The sequence below is a fragment of the Etheostoma spectabile genome, chromosome 15 (assembly GCF_008692095.1).
Source record: "Etheostoma spectabile isolate EspeVRDwgs_2016 chromosome 15, UIUC_Espe_1.0, whole genome shotgun sequence".
In the NCBI taxonomy this organism is placed as follows: Eukaryota; Metazoa; Chordata; class Actinopteri; order Perciformes; family Percidae; genus Etheostoma; species Etheostoma spectabile.
In genome coordinates, this window is record NC_045747.1 from 24,729,940 (window position 1) to 24,754,808 (window position 24,869).

Sequence of the window (24,869 nt, forward strand, 5' to 3'; positions counted from 1 at the left end):
GTCCGGGTTGGCACACTAATCGATATCTGAGTCACAGAAATGAAGAAAAATGAAATGAAACTCTCATGACAGGGAAAAGAAAACACATGCTGAGTCACTGGGTCTGCCAGATTTACGTGACCCCTCTGGATCTGGATATGGGGGCGCCGACAGGGACATGGAAACGGTTGCGTCAGAGTAAACAGATTGCAACATTATCTGTTAAATCTGAGAGAGAACATTAGTCTGGATCAACAGAAGAACATTTCCAGGATATAAAGCCTGAAATCCAGCATCTGATGTCTGGCTTTGTTCTTTACCTTCCGCCCTCTGTGTGTCGCCGTGTCCTTCGCTATGGGAACCAACCGTTGAGCTAGTACGCTACACGCTGAACATGTCATGTTTTGAAGAAGATTTGGATCTCCAACAACAGGTCCTGCTCGGTTCTTTCAGGAAGTGATTGTAAATATTTACAAAAGAATATGTTCACGGCGTTTCCTCTCTATCTGGGGCGTTTTGGGACCGACTGGTGGGACTACTGTGGAGGAAATCCACACGGTATGAGGTGTAACCATGTATCAGCTAATTCAAATAGCTCACGGTGCTGTAGTGTGTCAACAGTTAACTTCATTTCATTTTTATGTGGCGCATCTTTTGCCGGGAGACTGTTTAGCAGAGCCGCCGCCGCTGCAACCCGAGCTCAGCGTCGCCCGTGATTGGTTTAAAGCAGGGGTCCTCAAACGCATCACTGAAAGGTCTGCATGTAAAAAATATCTAAGTCAGAGGTCCGAAACGATTGGTAATAACAAAAACACTATACCGTCAAGTTGAGTACTCAGTGGTCAACTTTGGTACCAATACCACTACCTGGAAATCACAACCTTTTTTCAGTTGCATACTTTCTCTTTAATAACTCTCCAGATGTAAAAATATGTCCAAAACTATTCATATTTTAGGGTGGGGGGGTGGCAACTACAGTTTGTTATCCCACTACTGTATATTCAACGTCACTTACAATTTATTGGTCAATAAAAAAATTATCTAAAAATAGAAAACGTTACAATTTATGAAAGGTTTTGCATTTGTAAAGCAAGGTACGGGCTGGACCCGGATTGACTTGTCGTTCGGTCCAATTGCGGACCTTGGTCCAGACTTTGAGAAACCCTGGTTTAAAGAAATGGCATTTTTTTCCTATCCCAGAATGCCTTTGTGGTGCAGCCAGACCTTACTCCCCAGCACTGTGGAGACAGAGCTTAGAGAACATAGAAAAGCAGTTTTAAGTGTGTGTGGCAGGGTGTTACCTTCACAGCGCTTCGTGTCCACCAGTTGAAATCCAGGACGACACAGGCACTCGAAGCCAATCTTCAGGTCATTGCAAATATGCGAGCAGCCTCCGTTTTTGTACAGGCACTCATTGAAGCCTGCAATGGGAGCAGGAAATAGTTAACCATCTTTCTTTTCTGAGGATGTGCAGTCACTATCAATTTAAAGCTGCAGACACCCTCATCCACACACAGGTAGTGATTAACGAGACAGTTATGCATGAGAAGCCGCGGTGCTCACCACATTCCCTAAGAGGCTCATCTGACCAATCCCTGCAGTCCCGGTGCTTGTCACACACCTTCTCCATGCTGATACACTCCCCGCTGCGGCACTTAAACCTGGTCGGGCCCTCGCATTGGGTGGCTGATAAAAAAAACAAAAGATTCAGCTTCAGACACATACTAGAGATTTCTGCATTGAACTGCCAGCAACCACGATAGAAAACTGTAGAGGAAGAGATTGGTACCGTTGACGCAGCCAGCCTCATCACTCATGTCCCTGCAGTCGTGCTGATGGTCGCACCGGCGGGTACCGTTGATGCACGTGCCATCGCCGCACTCAAACTCGTCAGGACGGCAGGTGGGAAATGCTAGAGGGACGGTAGAGACGGGTAGAAACGTGAGAACAAGACACGATGAAACTACTGACAGTATGTAATTAAGTGTCACTAACCTGTCTATTCTATTTTTCCGTCATTACTTCCTGTTTTGTTTTGTGTACTCACTCTGTCTCATTTCAGATACTTTACTCCTGTCCTTGTGTTTCCCACCTGTGTGGTTGCCTACCCCGCCCTGATTAGTTTCATCTGTCCCTCATTGTCCTTCTCAGGTAGGCTAAGTAAGTGTACGGTTAAGGCTAGATGGGCTACAGCTACGGCGACGACTGTTGAAGTTTAAGCACCAAAACGACTTGTTAAGTTTAGGAAAAAAAGATTGTGGTTTGTATCAAAATACTCTCGAGGAACAAATCCGTGTTTCCTGGGTAAAAATATTAAAACAAAATATTACATTGTAGTAGATTTTGTGTAATTTTGCGTAATTTCCATTTGTAGCTGTAGCCCTTCTAGCCACGACCCTAGTGTATCCCTAGGGTTGTGTTCCCTGATCTCTGTGCCAGTCTTAGCTCCTCCGTGTCTAACCAGCGATTATCTCTAAGTGAAACTTCTCTTGGTACTTGATCTCAGGGGTCTCAGACGGGGGGGGGAAGGTAACCTAACCCTAACCCCAGTAGAAAATGCCTCTCTACAGGGCCCAACCTTTTGTGCTATATAGCTTTTGTGCTATATAGCACAAAAGCTGCTTTTGCCCCTGCTTGATCTTGCTTCTGTATTTTTTGACCACATCCTAGCTTGTTGAGTAAAACTCAAAACTCTTTTTTTACTTTACCTGTTTTTTGTTTCAAGAAGGGCTGCACAACATGTCTTTATTTAATCGTCACCGCGTTATCAACTGGCCAATAAACTCACCGTAAGAGACTCCGAAACTGTCATTCTTTTTTAGTTGTGCCTCTTGTGTTCAATTCAATGTTCAATTCAGTAATGTTCATCTATTGCAAGTCATATCCTTATCACAATATTCAAAGATGTAATCGCAGATTGCGTATTTTCCTCATATTGTGCAGCCCCAGTGTCGAGTCTTACGTTTGAGTCCTCTGCACCAGTTGTTGTGTTTCCATCTGATTGTCAAGCAAATTTTAAGAGAACTTTCAACATGTCACAAAAAAAAGACAAAAAGAGAAAATGTGAATTAGAAGCTGATTTAGAGTGAATAAACTAGTCTAAGCAAAGCGTTGTTTCGTGTTACGCATGGTTGTAGATTGCAAACCGGCTTTCTAAACCAAAGAGTTTAGAAGCTAAGCTCTTTGGTTAAAGTGAGAGAGGCAGCGTTGTACACGTTGGCCCTCTGTGCAGAATGCGCTGCTGTGGCAGAGACATTTGGTGTCAGCGAGACAACCGTTCACCGTTGTGTATACGCGGTGTGCAGGGCCCTCCCTTTCAAGCTGTTGAACCAATTTATCAATTTACCCGACGTGGCTGAGGCACAGGTTATGGCACACCGCATCTCCACTACGCATGTTGTGCCACAAGTGTGCGGCACACTGGTTGGGACCCATTTCCCGATCCTTGCCCCATCCGATGATTTACAAGTTTGCTACGTCACAACTTATTCAGCAAAGCTGTTTCCATCTCCCATTTTGCGCATCAACTCTTTTTGAAAAAGGCAAAAACCACCTCAAGCAAGTGTAAAAACGTTTTAGCGAATTTGAAGACGTTTTTCCGACTTTTGTCGTTTCCATCATCATTTTCTATTCCAGTACTTCAAAATGTGCATAAAAATACGTTGATGAAAACGTGACTAGTGTGTCATCAAGGGGAAAAGAAGGATTTTGTAATCATAATGGAACTCCTTGGTACCGCAGTTCTGGGGCCACTCGTCGGAGCCGTCGGGGCAGTCGGCATCGCCGTCGCACTTCCAAATGAGGGGGACGCAGGCGGTGCTGTTGCACTGGAAGGACCCGAGGCTGCAGCTGACGACCGGGCACGAGGCCTCGTCGCTGCCGTCTTTGCAGTCGACCTTGCTGTCACACACGAAGGAGGACGAGACGCACTGGCCGCTCCCGCAGCGGAACTCTGTGCCTCTGCACTGCTTCGGTGCTAAGAGAAATACAAGTGAAATACACAGAAAAACTATAATTGAGACTATAAAATCATCACACTGAGGGATTGTGGGTAGGGACAGGTGTGAATGCATCGCCATATCGCGTCTGTTCTCATGTTGAGTGAGATACGCACTTAGCGAGATCCTGCAGGTACCGGGGAGTTCATCGGTGCCGTCGATGCAGTCCTCTTTGCCGTCACACACCAAACCCTCTGGGATGTAGTTCCCGTTCCCACACTGGAACTGGCTGCTTCCACATGTTGTCAAAGCATCTGTAACAGACAGATATAAACACACAGTTCAACGAAAAGTGTCATTGCTTTACTTGTCATCTATCAGGGGCCAATACAGAACGACTCCTCATTAACACCAACAGGGCTGCAGATGAACAGAAGTGAAGTCAGAATTCTGCACAACATGCTAGCCGCTCGTGGAAGCTCAAAGGCACAGCAGTGCTTTGAGCTAGCTGCTAATGCTAGCATGGAAAAATGCTCATAATGAAAATGATAATATGCTAATGTTTAACATAGGGCTGCTTCTTGGGATGTAACGCTACACTGCACTCCCAATTCGATACCATTCACAATATTAAGTTCACGGTACGATTTTGCTTGAAAAATGTAATGAACTGCAATATATTGCAGAATGTCGCAGTATGTTTAAAATTGCAATATTGTATCGTGACATATGAATTGTGACGATATCTTATTGTGGGGCCTCTGGTGATTCCCCTAAAATCTACTACTGACTGTTATCAATCAATCGTACATTTTAGGGCTCGAGCTGTTATCATCCCTGGCCGATTATCGGGCCGTTTTTTTGGCAGTTTGCAGATAATCTGATTCAGCTTTTTTTTTGCCTGATAACCGATAAAGTTTATTATTAAAAAGTGCGCTACTCGTGCTCGGCTACAGCTCTGTGTCTGTCCCTCTGCTCCGATTTCACTCACCACTTTGTCTGACTGCCCCCCCCGCCCAACACTATCTGACTCCCTGTCACTGGATATTATGTTCAAAGTTTCTCATTTATTAAATAACTGCTTAAAGCATTCAAACAAAGTTTTGTGTTGGAGTTTGAAGCATTCCAAAATCTTAATTTTGACTTAAAGGTCCCATGTCTTGCTCATTTTCAGGTTCATACTTGTATTTTGGTTTTCTACTAGATGTTCAAGAAATACATTTTTATTTTATGCTGTCTGTCTGATTATTCCTGCATCTAACACGCTCCGTTTTAGCGCCTGTCTCTTTAAGCCCCCATCCTAAAATTGTCCGGTTACCCTGATTGGTCAGTGTTTCCGGGTCTTTTGCATCTGCGCTCTCTGCGTCATTTCAGCCGGAGAATGACTGTAACAGCATCGTAGCAGCACTTTCCACATATTTATAGTCTAGTTGTGACATCACAAACGTACAAAAGTCCTGACGGCTTGATCAAATGCAAAGTTTCTGAACATGGGTACATCTCTCTGTGGATTGAGCATCGTAATACTTAAGAGTATTTATACAGCACCTCGACCTTCTTTATAATCAAACAAGACATGGAAATCTTACTTTTTACATTATGGGACCTTTGAAGATTTTCATTTTCACAGTAAATGCATACCCGTTTCAAACATCGCTCATCGGTTTCATTAACTATGAAAATAAGGTATCAGCCTTGAAAAAACAGTACCTGGGTCCAAGTATGTTGGTTATTTACTCAACGGGTCAGGAGGGTCGTCCCCGAAAAGACAGCCTGTCCCAGACGTGGCCCGCAGTATTGATCCAGTACAAACCTGCTGCAGGAATAACATGTTTGTGGCCGTTTTGCAAAATTTGTTCTTGAGAGGGTCATGAAACATAACATAAACCCTCTCATTATGGATGAAAAGTGCTATATAAATAAAACTGGTGATTACTAAAAATATAATAATAATAATCGGCCTTGAAAAAACAGGATTAGCCAATTCCTACTTTTACCTGATTTGAGGGTTCTTTTTGCTTGTACAGTTTTCCAGCATTGGTCCCCGAGAATCTCTTTTACATGCGAGCAAGATGGTTTTTTAATTGATATTTCACGAACCTAATGATATTGATTGGAGAGTAATCGCCCGGGACCTGTGTAAATTGGCGGTCCCCAGCCCTGTGTGACTGTGACTGATGAGGAAATGTGCACAGGCAACAACAAACCCGTTCCAACATGTTCCACCACACACCTTTTCCAGAACAGCGTCTGGGAACAGGTCGGCGGGTGAAACTCCAGGAATGTGTCTGCTGTTTGCATCGGAGGCGACGGCTTCCAGTCATACAGCCCTGTAGCGCTGGGTTAAAATAATTACACTCCAATTAAAACCAACCTTTTGGGTGATCGATGTTTTTTTTTCAAAAATCTGAACCGATCTTTTTAAAATGTAATATTGCAATAACATTAGTCCTTTTACAGCTATTTTGTGTAGTTTTCGTCGCCCCCATGAGGAAATTTAAAGGTAAGACAACAACCTGTCAGCGCATCCACATGATACAAAAGTTACGTGATCGCACACACCCTCCCCTCCTTCACACAGTTGCTAGTAGCCAAGGAGGACACGAAGGATTAAACATGATAAACTCTTCACAAGAGATCATTATCTTCACTCAAGTTTCTGCGAGTCAAAGTCCCCGTGGACGCTACAGACTTCACACAATTTCTGAAGTTGAAAATGAAGAATTTGGACTTACCCGTCTGAACGAGGGAGAAGAGGAGAAACAACAGACCCGCATGCCATGTCTTTCTTCTTCGTCTCAGCTGGAAGTTGCCTTCACCCTGCAGCCTGTTACTCTCTGATGGGGGGGGGGGGGGTGTTGAAAGTTGCTGTGACACCAAACGCTCGGGCTGCTATATCAGAGATGCTGAGGAGGGATGCTCGGGACACTGTTCTGGGGCCGGGAGGGGGGTGTGATCCCTGAGGCAAAACAGCCCCAACAATTGGGAGGCGGAGCCCCGTGCACATGGATCTTGTCTGATTTTAACCCTTTCAGGAGAGGCAGGAGAGACGCGCGCACGCGCATTACTTGGATCACTCAAACAACGCATGCGTAACAGGGGCGTGGCAGTGATCAGGGAGACTCGGATGATTGTTTCTTAGTAAGTAGTTTAAGGTCACGGTCAAATCAGAGATTTTAAGAATGAAATTGAAAAATTCTGACTCTGGCCGGCTGTTTTCATAAATGGACATTTCAACCTCTCCGTTTGTCGCCTTTTTGTTGCCTTTTTGCCATCTTTTTGTCGCCTTTTCGTTGCCTTTTCATCATCTTTTTGTTGCCTTTTTATTGCCTTTTCGTCCTTTTTGTGTTGCCTTTTTTTTGTCTTTTCGTCGCCTTTTCATCGCCTTTTCTTCACCTTTTTGTCGTCCAAAAGTTTTCCCCCGATGTGTCCTCTGCCGTTTAATATTTAAATAATACCAAACAACCCGGTGAACACAAGCAGTCGTCCATCATGTTACAGCGTTCACTTCTTCTACTTACGGTGTCACTTCCACAAAAATGCAAGGAATGTGACTTTTCCTTCACGTCATTCATTTCATCCATTTAAATCTATTCTTTACATCTATACAATTTACGCACACACACACACACACACACACACACACACACCACACACACACACACACACACACACACACACACACACTCACACAGACAGAGAGAGACATGCACACAAATATACACACACACACACTCACACACAGAAAAACACAGAAATACACACAGAAATACACACAGAAAAACACACATACACACACACACACACACACACAGACTCACACTCAGGAAGACACACACATACACACACACATACACAAAAACACACACAGACAGACAGACAGACAGACCACACGCACAATACAGACAATACATACAACTTTCTAATAAAATCTAACAACAGACCATAAAGTGCATCCGTTTTTATCTTCATTTCACTTTTTCCTGAATTGAGGTCGGTCTCCTCTCATAAAACATGTTATTTCAGGTTCAAAGTCTCGAACTTTGCTGCGTCCATAAGATAAGTTTACAATGTAAAGAGGAGTCGATAAAGAACATGTCATAACAACAACCTTGAACAAAGGTTAGGCTACTGTTTTAAAGGCCAGTTATTTCATGGATCCACCAGGATACTTTGCATCCAATAAAGTTCCCTTAGCCTTTTGAATTAACCCCCCCCCCCCAAACGCACACATCATCACATACCCTTCCTCATACCTAGAGATTGGCTGGCTGGACGGATCGTGTAGCGGCTACACGATCCGTCCAGCACAATCCGTATCGGTATCTGTTCGTATCGGTATCTGTCCGTATCGGTATCTGTCGATACCGCTCCCTCTACCTGCCGCTAACACTGGGAACCTTAACGTCCCGCCCCCATGACTCTCCTCCAATCACAAGTATAGCTGCTGACTGACAGGTTTCTAGGCAAATCACACACTCACTAAGAGGCAGAACGTGTTCACTGACATAAAACTGGGAAAATATAGAGAACGCGTTCTGCCACAGGTTACTTGTCACTGTTCTAGCTCCATAGAAGTGTAGTGTGCATTTTACCCCACTAAATATGAACGTCAAATCCGGAAATGTACCACACAAGACTGTAAAACAAAATTGGATTAACTAAATGAGGATGAAAAACAAAAGGAACATGGAACAAATCATGAGAAAGAAGGGGCTTGTTGAGTTTTTCCTTTTTACTCTACAAACTCAGAAAACACAAATACAATTCTTGCGACATGCTACTCCCGTCCAGCAGGGGGCGCTATGCTCGCGAGAGGCTGCTCGAGATCAGCCAATGACCAAAGCGGAAGCAGAAAAGGCGCGCTTCTCTGACAGCTCCGTGTGGATTTGAATCCCGGGAAAGCGCTGTACGGTATGTTTACTGCTTCAATTTTTACCAAAAAAAGTAGCTTTTTCCCCCCCAAACCTCTTTACATGTTAGTTATAGAGTCGACACGGTTGTGTGTGAGTTGTATTGTTTGTCAGTGTCATTTTATCACAGTTTAGTTAGCTAACGTTTACACTGCGCTATTGTAAACAAACAACGGTAGCTAGCTACAGCTAAGTGCTAGCTACAGCTAAGTGTTTACTACCTGACCGTGTTGCTTTGACTTCTACCTTACAAGTTAAGCAAAATGGGTCGGCATTACAGTTAAAGTATCATTATTATTATTATATAACGTTAAATATCCTGAAGTTAGTCTCTAAAGTGCACGTATGGTAATCTTCCTCTCGCGTAACGTGACGTATTTTAGGTTTTTCCTCCTTAAGAAAAGACAATTTTTGGGTGTTTTGCTTCTTGCTTTTGCTGTTTCGTCTTCTTTCAGATTAGTGGAAACATACAAACTTAGACTTCTCTTTTTATTTATCCTTTTGGGATGACTCCCGCAATGAAATTGAAATTTACAGCATCCGTTTTAACAAGAAAAAAAAGACAGTATAAAGATAACAAAAATAACAGTAATAATAATAATAACAATAACAACATTTGTCAATAAAAAGACATTAACCATAAATAATCAGTCATAAGTGTCAGTGTTGACATAAACGCATATGTAGGTTTTTATTTACTCACATTGTATATTTGTGTCTATATATTTGTGCCTATAAATTCACCAAAAGTTAGCATTAGAAAATGCCTTATTTTCTCATTCAAACATAAGATTTTAGGAAACTTCTAATACAATGAAACTGTCTGTTATAATCTGGAGAAGTGTCATGGTGATATCTGTTAGTTAAAAAGGTTTACCCCATATGACCTGCACTGTCTTCAAAATATTTTGTTCTCAGACTGAGCCAGAAATCTCCACTTCAGTATTCAGCCGCCATGCTTTCCAGATTTAATCCTCCTGTCTACAGTCTGAAGCTTTGTTCATGTACCAGTGGGTTTTTATGGCTGACTGACAGTATTTTCTGAATCCGGCTCTGGTTCAGAGACGTTTATCGTGATTTCAATATTTACTGGCCCAATACACACATTGTGAAAGACAGGTTTTTTTGATTTGTAGAAAAATTCACTTTAAAATGTAGCTGTCATTCATTGTTTTGGGAATTGATCTTAATGCCTTAATTAAAAAGAAAAATCCAACCTATTAGGGGAACCAATTTTCTTTATGAATGAATAATGTATCGTAAATTAATGCATGTTTTTCCTTAAAATACAGAGGGGATAAGTACACACACCCTTATGTTAAATTCCCATAGAGGCAGGCAGCCATTTAATTTTAAAGGCTAGTTATTATATGGATCAGGATACTCTGGATTATAAATGGACTGATCTTATGTAGTGCTTTTCTAGTCTGAATGACTACTCAAAACCAGTCACAATTCACACATAATCACACACTGTGGATAAACACTCACACACATTTACACTCTGGGGATAAACACTCACACACATTTACACTCTGTGGATAAACACTCACACACATAATCACACACTGTGGATAAACACTCACACACATTTACACTCTGGTGATAAACACTCACACACATTTACACTCTGGGGATAAACACTCACACACATTTACACTCTGGGGATAAACACTCACACACATTTACACTCTGGGGATAAACACTCACACACATTTACACTCTGTGGATAAACACTCACACACATTTACACTCTGGGATAAACACTCACACACATTTACACTCTGGGGATAAACACTCACACACATTTACACTCTGGGGATAAACACTCACACACATTTACACTCTGGGGATAAACACTCACACACATTTACACTCTGGGGATAAACACTCACACACATTTACACTCTGGGATAAACACTCACACACATTTACACTCTGTGGATAAACACTCACACACATTTACACTCTGGGGATAAACACTCACACACATTTACACTAATTTTTCTCATATCTCGCAGCCCTAATCCTAACACGCCTTGATGGTCTCTCGCTCAGTGCACCCTGCATAAACCAACCTTTTCTCTTTTGTATTTTCTTCTAGCGGTCAGTGTCACCACGATGGCTGAAGGTAACAAGTTCCAGGACTTGGAGGAGACGGGAGAGGCGCTGGTGGCCTACATCAACAACAGCCAGCTGGAGAAACTGAGACAAGTGAAGGATGAACATCACGCTTTCTTTGACAAACACGCCGAAACAAAAAAGATTGTGACACAGATTTTAAAAGGTAAGTAAGCAATCAGACATTTAATGACTTGGGTTTTATTTTTAGCTGTCAGTGTTTTCTACATTTAGGAGCATAATTGCTGCCAAATAAATAAGAAATGGACAGTATCTCTCATCTACAGCATATATAAATAAGCTACTGTGGTCCTGGGTAGTATCTCTGTCAATCTTTTTTTTTTTTTCTCATCTACTCCACACACTTTCTGTATATCTTTATTATCTGTATTTATATTTTTCCATTACAAGTACTTACTTTTTCAATATTATTTATGGTCATAGGTAAATATACTACTTTTGCTTTATTACTTTAATTGCATATTTAATTTCATTTTAACTTCACTTACTTACACTGCAATACTGTTTCTTGCACTATGGCGACCGCACTTTACAATACCTTTTTATTTCACGCGACTTTTCTTTACTTTCAGTCTACCTTCGGCTCATTGGCTGTCGTTTGCCTGTTTTTCTTGTGTTTACTTGTTTGTTTGTTTGTTTTGTTTTTATTGTAGTATACATTGCTAAACATGGTTAGACCGGTCGCATTATTGCACTAAACGATAATATTGTCGTTCTGAGACCATTTTCATCTAATATAATAATAATAATAATAATGCAGCTACACCTTTTTCAGAGATCATAAACCTATTTCTAAAGCATATTTATCACTGGAACTGGAAGACATTTTAAATATCCACGATAAATTAAGAAAACAATCAAAAAACAATAAATAAAATGGAGTCTCAGTCACTGTTGCATAAAAAATGCACAGGAATACAAACCAAACACAATCAAAATAAATTCTAAAAAATCTGGCTGCGAAAATGTCCATTTTAAGATGATCAAGCTCATTTTTATTTATCATGTGATTAATTGATTTATTGCATATTGCGAGAGACCTACGCATGGTTTTCATCAACCGTCCCTGGTCTGTCATTGCATCCAGGTCCGCATCTGGTCCAGGTTCGCATCTGGTCCAGGTCCGCATCGCGATGCTATGATTGTGAATTATTTCGACCCCCTCGAAAACGAGATCTCACATCTCAAGGGGCTATTCCTAATAAAGAATTTCCATATAATTATAAGCTTATGTGGTCTTGGATAGTGTCAATATCAGCCATAGTGAGCCAGATCACGTTGTTTGTGTTATCTCTCTGTTGCCCCCCCCCCCTTCTTTCCCAGATGTGTCTCAGCTGGAGGAGAGCGCGGGCCAGAAGCTGCTGAACATGGAGGAGGAGAAGAAGCAAAGGGAGGTGGAGCTGGAGAGCCTGGAGGAGCAGCTGAGGCAGTGCACGGCCCAGAGCCAAATGACCGACTCGGAGCTACAGTATCATTTTATACGTCTTGATTTTGCCATGAAAAGGAAGTTTGTCATCAAATTTTTGACTGGCAAAAAAAAAAAATGCATTGAGAAAATGATTATTTTGCACATTACACGGGGTTCGCCACAGAAAAGTTGTTATGCTCGGGTGGCAAGGGTCTTTTTCTGAACAAGGGCCCGACCCAGACTGATGGCAGCATTAATGTAGAGTCCAATAGTTTCAGTGATAACAGAATCATGGACAAGATCTCTCTCTCTCTCTCTCTCTCTCTCTCTCTCCCCCCCTTTCCTCTCCCCCCCCCCCCACACACACACACACAGTCTGGTTCTGGTGGGTGATTAACGCAGATATGGACTCATTAGCTCTCATAACTGGCCAGCTGGGTAGCGCACTGCCATGATGTCTGGTTACTCCACATTTTCATTGTGATATTTTGTAATTACATTCTGAATGTGCAGCGTTCTCTGTCAGGTAAGTTATTAGTGGGGTGTACAGGGAAGTGGAAGTTGCATATGAAGTGGTTTGGGGTCTTTCTGTAAGTAATTTTTGGGTACAATTTGGTTTTGATGAATTCTACAAGCAGTAATACAACAGGCCAAGCAATCGGCCTGTTCCAAACGGCGCTGCACTAGTTAAGGGAAATTCTCAAAACAATGTGTTTTCACTGTTGTTTTGTCTAACCGTTTAAGTTTATTAAATGCAACATTGTTCCAAAAGTCAATGAGTTATCCTGGTTTTTAAATATTGACCAAAATAATTGACTTTTTCTTTAAAAAAAAAAAAAAAGAGAGAAATCTTATTGTGCATAATCTTATTGTCCATGTTACTTGTTAGCATCCTTAACCCTCCCCCAGATTTGTGCAGCGCGAGTTGGAGAGTCTGAGAGCAAACGAACACGAGCTCGAGGAGCTTCAGAACGAAGTGGACGAGGACACGACCGAGGTCATCCCCTCAGCAGTGTGAGTCTCAGATTTATCTCACAGCTGTTACCTTAGTCACCACGTACAAAATTAATATCACCTGTCAAGAAATTCATTAAAAAAAAATGTTTCCCTCAGCATCACTGCCTATAACTTTGTTGAAAATGCACATTTTAGTGTGCAGAAGACATAGATATATACAAGGGGTGAATATTACAGTATACAACATGAACACTGTATAGTAGTAGTGCAATGTAATCTAATACCTATGTCATGGTTATTAAGTTTAGTTTAAGTTTAATTTGAGTTTTCAGTGTTTTGTTTATTTTCATTCCTTTTTTTTCTTTTCTTTTTTTAGAAAGTCTTAATTTTACAATAGTATTCTGAGATAGGAGAACAAACTCTCAGGGTTGTTTTGCTTTTCTTTAAACCAATCACAATCGTCTTGGGCGGCACTGAGCTGTGCACGCACCGACGGTAACTCGGCAAAATAGTCTCAGGAATACATTTGTTCTGATGGAACATTTGCATCGTACAGTATTAACTTGTTTAATTACTGTTCACACGATACAGTAACGTGAGCCATTTAAATTAGATGGAGACGTGGCTAAACCTCATTAGCTCTCAGAGAGAGTAACCTGCCTTGTTGGAGGATCCACATTGTCTTCAAAACTTGACATTTTCATTGTGTAGCTTTCCAGCTCAAGGTTACTTGTTGTTGTTGTTGTAGATTTTGAGAGCGGCTGCACGCTGGAGGTCAAGCAGCTATCCTGGAAATGGAGATCCAGATTAGATTAAATACGGCTGTCTACTAGACCTGTTGGGTCCTTGTAAATTCTGGAGCATGGTCTAGACCTACTCTATCTGTAAAGTGTCTTGAGATGGGGTGGTAGTAGCTCAGTCCATAGGGAGTTGGGTTGGGAACAGGAGGGTTACTGGTTCAAGTCCCCGTACGGACCACAGCCCCCTTACTCTGACATCTCTCCATTAGTGCATGTGTGTGTAATTCATGCCTGTGTGTAATAACAACAGAGTGAAAAGTGTAGTTTCCCCTTGTGGGATTAATAAAGTATAATAAAAAAAAAACTCTTGTTATGAATTGGTACCATGAATAAAATTCAATTGGAAATTGTATTGAATCCGTTGATCCAGACTCGGGAGTTGTAAGTAGTTTGACGTCCAGTATTTCTGATTTATTATTATTTATTTAATCTTCCCTCAACAGATATGTGGCTCAGCTGTACCAACTGATAACCAAGATCAAGTGGGAGTACGACACGCCGCCCAACATCTTAAAAGGAGGTACGTTTTATTTATTTTTCCGGTTTCTGTTATTTCCCGGCTACACCTTGTGTGTCGGGTAGCGTGGCTTCAGGGGGTCAGACTGTTTTCTGCTCTTGCAGTCCACTACGGTGCCGACCTGGCGACGCCCATCGACATCGACACGTCTGTGCGATCTCGGCGGGACGTAAGCGACCAGCTGTGGGGCTTTGTCAGCACTGAGTGGTAGCTGAAGGAGGGCGGGGCTGCGGAAATGACTTTACATGTCTGTAAATATGTTTGTTTGTCTGTTCATCCGATTCATACGGTTCATCATTAAATATTTCAAACCCAGGTGGTTTAGTTGTTCTCTGATTGTATTTGAGCAACATGGATTCATCAACTCAACTCTAGTTATCTTGCCCCTTGTGGCCCAAAGGGCTTCACAGATGAAAAGGAAAAACAAGATGAACAGTAAAAAATACAAAGTTTTTAACCTTAAAATGTTAGGAATTATAGCTTTAGTGCGTAACTTTTTGATATGAATAAACGTCCATTACATTCAAGCCGTATTTTTTAAATAGTTTTTTCCTTTTGGCCATTTTTGTTTTGTATTTTCCTGCACTCTTGCCTAAACTCTTGTTTGTTTTCCTCTGTTCATCCAATTCATACGGTTCATCATTAAATATTTCAAACCCAGTTGGTTTAGTTGTTCTCTAATTGTATTTAAGCAACATGGATTCATCAACTCAACTCTAGTTATCTTGCACCTTTTGGCCCAAAGCAATTAAAGCTTTAGTGCATAACTTTTTGATATTAATGAACGTCCATTGCATTCAAGTAGTTTCCTTTTTGGCCATTTTTCTTTCTTTTTTCCTGCACTTATGCCTCTTAAGTTGTTGTCCATTATCCCGTCTTCTTTCAGTCACGCTGTTTTCTGATTAGTACATGTCTGGAGATGGTAACTTTTAAATAAACGCGTAGAGAGAATTGGGATGCATCTAAGAATTGATTTTTTTTATTTTTTTTTCCACCCACCCCTACAGCGTCCTGGGTTCAAATCCGGCCCGCGACCCTTTGCTGTATGTCGTCCCTCCTCTCTCCCCTTCCCTGTCTTCAACATGTCCTATCAATTAAAGGCCATTTAACAAATCCCCCAAAATAATCATTAAAAAAAAACCCATCTCTGGCTTTTTGGAAACATTGATCTGCATTTTCTGACAATTTATGGGACAAACAAAACTGATGTACGGGAGCGACTAAGTTTTTAAAGCTTAATAAACAAGTAAAAGAATAAATTGTAAAAAAATACAGGTAGCCGGTATAGTTTTGCAATATTTTCTGAGCAATATACTGCACACAGTATCGATCTATTATATATGTGTTTGTCTGCTTGACAATCCCATTTATCAGCAATAAAACAGAAGTGAGAACAAACAGAACTTTATCTTTTTAGATTCCTTTTGGGGGACATCATTTGAAATTGAGGAAAAATTTGAAGGTGGAAAAAGGATAATAAATTGCAGTATATAACAGAATATTACAATCTGTTTAAAATGGTAATAATGTTGTATTGTGACATACGTATTGTTATATCGTGAGAGCTGTTGTGGCTCCCACCCATAGTGGCCAGTGCAGCGGGGGTGTTGTGACCCAGTGTCCGCTACCTGTAGTTTCCCCAAATACTTTTTAGGTAATCCAGTAAAAATGGAATTTGCAATAGTCTTGTTGTACAACTTGTAATAAAAGCGAGTGTTTCAGCGTCTTTTCCGAAAGTCAAACTTTTGGCGATGTTACTGAGGTGAAACAAATTGTTTAAATTAATGATCTTGTTATCCCTCATGTTTTCCTATATCAATGTTCTTTTTAAATTACCCATAATAATGGAAAGATGTAGAGCCTAATACCCGAAGGAAGGTTTAATATTCAGACACAAACCTACCTACCAGAGTAAATCCTGCAGATGCAGCATTCAAACCAGCAAAGGTTGCTCTGCTAGTTTGATCACGTATCTATCTCCAATGTACTGTGGAGTTTTCCTTTTTGTACTTGAGTTGTGTAGTTCTAGAGCGAGGCGTTGTTAGATGTAAATGTTTTGTAAAAAGCTGATTTATGGTGAGCTTGCTGAGATGGATGTTTCTTTGCTTTATGTTCTCAATAAAGACGATGTTTCTAAAAGCCGACCTGAGCCGCGAGTCACAGTTCTTCTGGCTGCACTTTAAAAAAACCTTTTTTTATCTGTAAGTCTCCAAAACCAAATGTAAATCCTAGTGAGTTAAACACTGGGAGCATAGTCTAGTACTGTGGTTGTGATGTCCCTCACAGCGCGGATAAAATAAATTTATTTTATTTTTTTTAAAACAATCACCAATGTTGAAGACAAAATTAAAAACAAAACCCCCCTTTAAAAATTGGCAAGGGAATTTTCACTTAAAAAACCCTGTGGGACTGTATTTATTGTTTCTTTTAAAAAAAATTTGCAAATGCAATAAATGTTGTGTTTAAAAAAAAATTTTTAATAAAAAGGAAATATCCATTTCTTGGGTTACGGGTTTTAAAGACCCTAAATAAACAAATTTTTGGAAAAAAATTGGGCTATACATGTTGCTATAAAATTCTTTTTTGGCCTTTTTTTTCAGTTGGGAAAAAAGTCATGTGATCGCCTAACATCACCAAGTGTTTTTCACCAACAAAAAACACCCCACACCACACAAAGATCCCAGTTTTAAAATCTGACATTTTTCTGGCAAAGGGGGAAAATTTAAATGCCCTTTCATTTTATTAAAAATTATCCTTTTGTTTTATATTGCTTAAAAACCCCTTACAAATAGTTTTAGAAAATGGTTTCCTAATTTTCGTGTTAATTTTCTTACATAAAAAAGTTTTTTGGGTTTTTTTCCCTGATGTTTTTGGCAGGGTTGTTATGGAAACGCCCCATGCCAAAAAAAGCCCCGGGAATTGAATTGTTTGGGAACATGTTTTGTTCATTATCACACGGGCATTAGGGACATCAAAAGGGACACCTTTCGGGAAAATTTCCATGTACCGTGCCCATCACAGAAACACTTTAAATTTTTTTCTATAAATAAACCCTGGGTGCTTACAGCCAGTCAACAGTCGAACCCCTTTCAAGACACATCTCTTCGTCTTCACAAGAAAGTATCAACAAACATGGAACAACGCCGGAACAGTCGTCTGCTCGACTCCAGCACACGGCTCCAGGACTGACCAAGGACCGGGGGATTAAAGACCAGAGAACCAGCTGGTTTCCCAAAACACTTTCTGGAAGAACAGAAACAGAGAATACGGACGTTGCTACCGCGAGGAGAACCATCGGGAAAAAGGGTCCAAAAGGACTGCAAGATTATGGAGCAGGAGAAAAACGACGAAAATCCTCCTTCTTAGGAAGCTTAAAGAAGGAGAAAAACAACTCACTTTCTGCCGAATGTCACCTCAAGCAGGTCGCCGACCTCCAGAAACAGGAGAAGGAGAAAAACGACGAGATCCTCCTTCTTAAGGAAAGCTTAAAGAAGGAGAAAAACACTCACTTCGGCCAAATGTCCCCCCCTCAAGCAGGTCGCGACCCCAGAAACAGGAGAAGGAGAAAAACGACGAGATCCTCCTTCTTAAGGAAAGCTTAAAGAAGGAGAAGAAGCCTCATTTTCTGCCAATTTCACCTCCAGCGACCGAAGGCCCTCTGGAAAGAGGAGCAGGAGAAAAACAAAGAGATCCTCTCGCTCAGGAAAGTTTAAAGGCGGAGAAGAAACGACCACTTTTCTGCCAAAGTTCACTCCCAACGGGTCCCCGGGGCTCTGGAAAAAAGGCGGGAGAGAACCAGTGAGGAAAGAAGGCCAAGGACGCAAAGTTTCCCAATCCCTGGCTGAGGAAAAGGGATCGACTGAGCCAAGTCGTCCAAAGAAAAAACGCTCTGATCGAGAAAATCGAAGAAAGATGGCTTTGGAAAAAAAGACTGGAGAACGAACCCGAGCATATGGACAAGCAACGGCTGAGATCCAGAGAGAGGCTGAGTTACAAACTAACTCACCGCTCGGGGAAAAAGAACTGGCCCAAGAGCTCTCGCAAAGGAAGCTGGAGAAGCAGTATGAGATGGAGAAGGAGAGAAGAAAAAAGAGTGGACCACCAAAGGGAACTGATGGACCAGAGATCCAGCTCTTAAAAGAAAAGGTCTCAGCTCTTCAGATGCAGAGCCACAGCCTCCAGGGCTTTCAGACGCTAGCAAGAAAGGATGGTGGAGAGCAGGACCAAAGAAAAAACAAATGAGAACACCATCAACCTCCTAACAGCTCAACGCTGATTTTCAGGCCCATTGGTCAGCCTGCAGGACCTGGCTGAAGACTGATAAGGAGAAGGCCCGCATGAGAAAAAGGAGGGGAAAAAGGGCCCAAAAAGGGAGCAGAAGACAGGCTGAAAAAAGGGGAGGAAAGAGGGAGAAGCGAGCGAAAAAAACAGAAGGAGGAAAACAAGAAGCAAGAGAAGGAAGAACTGAAAGACAGAAGAGGGAAAAAGAGGAGATGGAGAAACGAGTCAAGAAAGAGAGGAAGGAGCAGGAGAAGGGGAGAAGGGGGGATTTAAAATACAGAAAAAAGAAAGGAGAGAGTGAGAGTGACGGAGGAGCAGCAGAACGAGTGAGAGAGGGTTAACTCCATCAACCTGTCTCTCCCCCACTTCATTCCAAACCCCCCCCCCCCCCCCCCCCAGTAACCGGGTGATCCGGTTATCATAGCGTTGGTGGACTCCAGGTGATCTGGTTTCTGCCACGTTTCAAGAACTTGCAGGTTCATTTTAACATAGTGTTGGTGGACTCCAGGTGATCTGGTTTCTGCCACGTTTCAAGAACTTGCAGGTTCATTTTAACATAGCGTTGGTGGACTCCAGGTGATCTGGTTTCTGCCACGTTTCAAGAACTTGCAGGTTCATTTTAACATAGTGTTGGTGGACTCCAGGTGATCTGGTTTCTGCCACGTTTCAAATATAAAAAAATAAATTCATTTCTAAAATGAATCTCTTATCTGTGCATGTGTCTTTTTAAACGGGTTCAATACAAACACACGTCTATGATTCACTTCTTTTCCTTTTTTGATTGAACTGGAGATGATTTTTCATTTTCACCTTAACCCTGGTGTGGTCTTCACCCCCGGTCAAACTGACCCGGGACTTATTTGGGGTTTTAAAAACAATTCTGAAATAAAATGTCACTTCATAATCTATTATCCCTCATGTTGTCCTTGGGTCAAATTACCCCGTTTCCCTATATCAATGTTCTTTTTAATTCCCCAAAATAACATGATTGATTCCACAAAACGCTCTTTGCCAAGTACAAATCTCTACTTTCATTAATTTTGGGGCGTCTTATTCAATTTTACAGCATTTGATAAACAAATTGAAGTGTTTTTGAAATAGTGTTGAGTAAAATAGTGTTGACATATTCCAGTCTGTGATTATCATCAACATCCATTCCTTTAATTTTAGTCTCAATAATTCCTAATTTCTGCTTTTCTAACTCAAACATTAGGTATAATTTCCTATAAATGAGGTTTATTGGTCATAAATTCCAAAAATAACCCGTAAAGCTAAAGTTAATAAGTTAGTGTTACGTAGTGTTGAACGACAAAAAAGTGACAAACTTAAAAAAAAAAAAAAAGGTGTTGAAAAAAAGGACAAAGTTAAAAACATTGATAAAAAGCGTCAACAAAAGTGTTGATTTTCAATTTTGACGGGTTAAAATGAGAATACAAATCTGAACCTTTCATGGTTGGCCACTAGATGTCGCTTCACAACTATTTCATGTTTTGTTTGTTGTCTACAATGGTTTTGCAGAGAGACTGATGCCTTTTATGCAGCTTTTAAAAATAGTTTTAGTTACGTATTTGGTTTTCTTTCACAATTGTACTAAGTCTATTACAGTGAGATGTAGTTAGCAGCTTCAGAAGAAGCCTGGATGTGGATTACCTGTTATTTAGGCCGATGGTTCCCAACCTTTCATGTAAAATAAGCAGCTCTGTCAGATTGCTCACATGCTTATTTACACATATAGGCAGAAAATTTGATTCAACGGTGTTTTGCAGTCTTGGCGGGCTTCTTCAACTTTCAAATAAAGCCACACTAGCAGGCCGCTGACTGCGCTCCACGGCTTCAACACAACAAGTGCCTGGAAGCATGGCGGCCGATATGGACAACAGAACATGCACGTGTTAAATTTAGAACCAATGATCAGATTTGAAACCAAATTTTCCCCAAAAGATTCCAAAAAAATCAATAAAAATCCATTGGCATCCTAATTTTTTAAAGGATTTCCAGTAGGTTCTCGATGCCCAATCCTGGACATGTTAATGTAACAAATACACAGATTATGTCTAATGTGCCAAAATCAGGCATGATAGCAGTGAGTTAGCAACGTGGCCGAACATAGCAACAAGATGCTGGAATCTGAACTGCTATCCAGTGACTACGTTACATGCACACAGTATTCTGGTTATTGGCCTTAATCTAAAAAAAGACGCTATTTCAGCTAATCTGTATACACAGCTAATGAAAGTGAATATTCCTCTAATATTCCCATTTACATGTAGCCGTGCGAAATAGGATTTATTTTCAAAGTTTTCCAGCGGTGGCGAGCACAGCCTCCCTCTTTCATTCCTTCAACCAGCTTCTTGAAAAGGTTGCTGTAGCGTTGTGTGTGTATATCCAAAAACCTGTTGATATCCAAGTCTTTGCTAATGTTTAAAAGTAGCTGTGTTTCTCCTGATCGGGTCTGCAGCCCTGCAAACTGTAGGCCTGGTTGGTTTAACAGCAACCATGGCAACGCACAGAGCTGACCAGAAGCCGTGTATAACAGGCAATAGGCCATAAACTGGGAAACACCCTGATGGAGAGGAATACTCTGAATGCACTGTATACATGTCCAAGAATCCCTCTGAAACCAGAATAATACCGGAATATCACTCGTCTTAATTGGAAAATGCGATATTTGGGAACATGGGTGGCCAGGTTGGCTCAGCAGTAGAGCAGGTGCACAGGTGACTTCGGGGTTTATACCTCGAGGCAGAGATCTAGGGTTCGAATCCGACCTGTGGCAAAAAAGTAAAGTTAGAAAAACCCAAAAAATAGTCTTTAATAAAAATTAAAAAAAATAGTGGAAAACTGGTATGCATGTAATGGTAGCTGTGGCTCAGTGGTAGAGCAGTTGTCTGCCAATTGAAAGGTCGGTGGTTCAATTCCTGGCCCTGCAGTCCCACGTCAAAGTGTCCTTGGGCAAGACACTGAACCCAGAGTTGCCCCCACTGCAGCACCATCGGAGTGTGTGTGTGTGTGTGTGTGTGTGTGTGTGTCTGATGAGCAGGGGGCACCTTGTACGGCAGCCTCGGCCACAGTGTGTGAATGGTTCCTTTACTGTGTAAAAGTGCTTTGAGTAGTTGTTAAGACTTGAAAAGCGCTTTATAAATACAGCACATTTACATACTCAATGATACTGCGCTTTGTGTTTCTGATTGTGTTGCTTATGTGTTTCAATGTCATTTACCCATAAGCCTTCTCCTCTGAGAACTGAAAGTCCCTCCCCCCTTCTTTGAAAAAGGCTTAACGCTTGACGTCTTGTTGTGTACCACTGCTGCGTGGCGAGTGGTTACGAGTGGGCAGCATTGCATATGCTTGTTAGGAAGGCTCGCTCCGCAGATACATTAACTCTGAAGAATCATGCACCAATATGTGGTTTCCTTACGGTAAACAGAGCACCGTGTAGCTCAGAGCAGCTCGTTTCTACAGCCTCATCCGTGGTTAACAAGTGGTTGGCAGAGAGGCGGGGTTGTGTTCAGGCAAGACTGATCCCCCCCCCCATCTGTCTTCATTTTTCCTTTTCATGTTTGAGTCAGCTTTGTGTCATATTTTTCATATTCCCCCAAAGTCAAGTAGCACAGAACTAGGCCTATCACTTGGGGTTTTGCTAGATTTGCTATAATGTGATGTTATGTGCTTAACTTGAAACTTGCCAACTAGTTTATTTTTAACGCTAAAGTAAAGCGACAAAGATGAATCAATTAGTTGTCAGCTATTAAATGAATTTGCAACTATTTTCACAGCCGATTAATCGGTTTAGGTCATTTTTATGAAAAGGAAAAAAAAATCTCTGATTCTAGCTTGTTAAATGTGAATATTGTTCTAGTTTCTTCTTTCCTCTGTGACAGTGAACTGAATATCTTTGAGTTGTGGACAAAACAAGACACTTGAGGACATAATCTTGGGCTTTTTGGGAATCACTGATCCACATTTTTTACAATTTTCTGACATTTTAGAGACCAATCAACTGATCGAATAATCAAGAAAAACAGTCGACAGGTAAATTGAAAATAATCGTTAATTGCAGTCCTGTGCTAAACATAAACCAACTGGTGATGTGGTTTATTATAGAATAGGGCTGCAACCCCAGATCGTTCCCATTGTGGATGAATCTGTCCCCGGTTAATCGATTAGTTGTTTGTGGTGTTTCATTTACGTGTGTCGACCTCAGAAGTTACCATGGTGTGGGATTGGGACCTCTGTTCCAACAAATATTTAACTTTCAGTGCTTTCGAGCGGTTTGTGGAAGACATGGGTGCATGTAATTGGCCGGGGGGGCGGTTTAGGGGTCGTACCTCAAGAAAATGTGATGGTTTTCAATTAAACAAACATGTCAATGTACATCATTTTGGACCATTGTTACTGAATCTGTGTTTTTAATGTTGGAACAGGTAGAACAGATAATGCATAAATAAATAAATAACTCTTAAAAAGTTAAAGCTAAAGTCAAAACTTGCTGAAGAAATCCACATGGGGTCCGAGAGAAGTCATTGAATCAGTTTAATTAAATTTATACTCTGTTGATCCCCTATGGGGAAATTACAATTGACACTCTGTTGTTATTACACACTACACACAGGCCTGAACTACACACACATGCTCAGGTCCTACACATGCACTCATGGAGAGGTGTCAGAGTGGGTGGGCTGCCCTGAGCGGTTGAGGGAGGGTTCGGTGCCTTGCTCACGAGCACCTTGGCACCAGGCCCAGGAGGTGAACTGGCATCTCTCCACACTCCGTACTTTGGTCCGTACGGGGACTTGAACCAGCGACCCTCCAAACCCAAACTCCCTACGGACTGAGCTACTGCCACCCTTTCTTATTTCTTATTTATTTTTTATATATTTGTTTTTTAAATTTAATGCTTGATGTTCACATTGCTTAGACAGTCGTTTTGCTCGGGGCGCTGCACCTGCCACTTAAACTTTTAGGTAAAACTCTTGACTTTTTAATCTTCACAAGAATATAATTTATTGCAGGGACATTTGTTTCTATTGTTCTGTTCACTCAGTGTTTATTTACATTGTAGACATCCTATTATTTAACCTGAATGCGTGTGTTTGTTTGGGACAGAGGGGAATGAAAAGTTACTTTAAGTAAAATCTGAAACCCAAAACAAATCTCCCAATAGCTTATAGTAGTAATAATAACAATACATTTTATTTAAAACGCCTTTCATTACATCCCAAGGTCACTTCACAAATAAAAAAAAGGGACATTAAAGTTATAATCATCTCACAAAGGTGCTGGGGTTCACACTATGACATGCAGTAGGCTATATATAATAATAATAATAATAATAGTAATAATAGTGTCTGTATTTGCAGAACATTTAGTCTCGTGTCAGCAACTAATTACTAAGACTTCATGAGATAAAATCAATATGGAATTTAAAAAAAGAAATACTTCTTTGTCTGAATATTTGAGATAAAAGTTACATTTTCAGAGTCCGTGTAGTTCAGAGTCTGTCTATTTAAATGGCGTTCATTAGTGGATTTCTTCTGTAGTTTATCGTAAGGTTTCAGGTGTCAGGTGTTGTCTCGCAGTCAGAACCGAGTCGGTTGTGGATCAGCGAGAGACCTTCAGACACTAACCTTCGAAAAGGAAACTAGAATGAGGCGACTCTTAAGAATCCAACACACACCTCGGAGTCAACTTCATTCACACGTTTTATTCAGTGCACATGTAAAAGGTGACGTCATAACTTAAAAATATGTTTTTACAATACAAAATGCTCTGCCGCCGCTCTGATGAGCTCAGAAAAAGACTATAGCTATTTACAAATTTATACTACATTTTACATTTATGTACAATATTAGAGTATGCACAGGAGCCATTTTTAATGTCACTTTAACCACAATGAAATTCCCCCGGCGCTCTGAAGCCCACACACACTCTGTT

The 24,869-nt window shown here is 41.1% G+C and overlaps 3 protein-coding genes and 1 long non-coding RNA gene across 4 annotated transcripts in view; 2 read left to right on the forward strand and 2 right to left on the reverse strand.

Annotated features, from left to right (window-relative positions):
* On the reverse strand, positions 1–2,004 carry LOC116702401 (low-density lipoprotein receptor). The gene is made up of 4 exons (XM_032536588.1): positions 1,769–2,004; positions 1,543–1,665; positions 1,281–1,400; positions 1–26 (listed from the first exon to the last, which is right to left on the reverse strand). Exons 1-4 carry the CDS (start codon positions 1,794–1,796, stop codon positions 16–18), a joined length of 282 nt encoding a protein of 93 aa, XP_032392479.1. The 5' UTR covers positions 1,797–2,004; the 3' UTR covers positions 1–15.
* Positions 1,958–18,005, forward strand: LOC116702419 (uncharacterized). The gene is made up of 3 exons (XR_004335163.1): positions 1,958–2,243; positions 4,022–4,026; positions 17,994–18,005. It is a non-coding gene; the product is annotated as an uncharacterized LOC116702419 (long non-coding RNA).
* s1pr5a (sphingosine-1-phosphate receptor 5a) overlaps positions 5,263–24,869 on the reverse strand; it is a 23,817-nt gene continuing 4,210 nt past the window's right edge. Inside the window, exon 3 of the mRNA XM_032536571.1 lies at positions 5,263–5,287. The gene's annotated coding sequence lies outside the window, so the exon portion shown is untranslated. The remainder of the gene's footprint in view (positions 5,288–24,869) is intronic.
* On the forward strand, positions 8,734–16,796 carry spc24 (SPC24 component of NDC80 kinetochore complex). The gene is made up of 6 exons (XM_032536585.1): positions 8,734–8,831; positions 10,935–11,117; positions 12,296–12,440; positions 13,290–13,394; positions 14,581–14,657; positions 14,759–16,796. Exons 2-6 carry the CDS (start codon positions 10,952–10,954, stop codon positions 14,863–14,865), a joined length of 600 nt encoding a protein of 199 aa, XP_032392476.1. The 5' UTR covers positions 8,734–8,831; positions 10,935–10,951; the 3' UTR covers positions 14,866–16,796.

Excerpts from the sequence above, each read along its gene's own strand:
- LOC116702401 (XM_032536588.1), bottom strand. The coding sequence starts at position 1,796 with ATGAGTGATGAGGCTGGCTGCGTCAACG. Across the intron at positions 1,666-1,768 it reads TGAGGCTGGCTGCGTCAACG|CCACCCAATGCGAGGGCCCG; the intron begins GTACCAATCTCT and ends TTTTTTTATCAG. Across the intron at positions 1,401-1,542 it reads TGAGCCTCTTAGGGAATGTG|GCTTCAATGAGTGCCTGTAC; the intron begins GTGAGCACCGCG and ends CTCCCATTGCAG.
- spc24 (XM_032536585.1), top strand. The coding sequence starts at position 10,952 with ATGGCTGAAGGTAACAAGTTCCAGGACTTGGAGGAGACGGGAGAGGCG. Across the intron at positions 11,118-12,295 it reads TGTGACACAGATTTTAAAAG|ATGTGTCTCAGCTGGAGGAG; the intron begins GTAAGTAAGCAA and ends CTTCTTTCCCAG. Across the intron at positions 12,441-13,289 it reads ATGACCGACTCGGAGCTACA|ATTTGTGCAGCGCGAGTTGG; the intron begins GTATCATTTTAT and ends ACCCTCCCCCAG.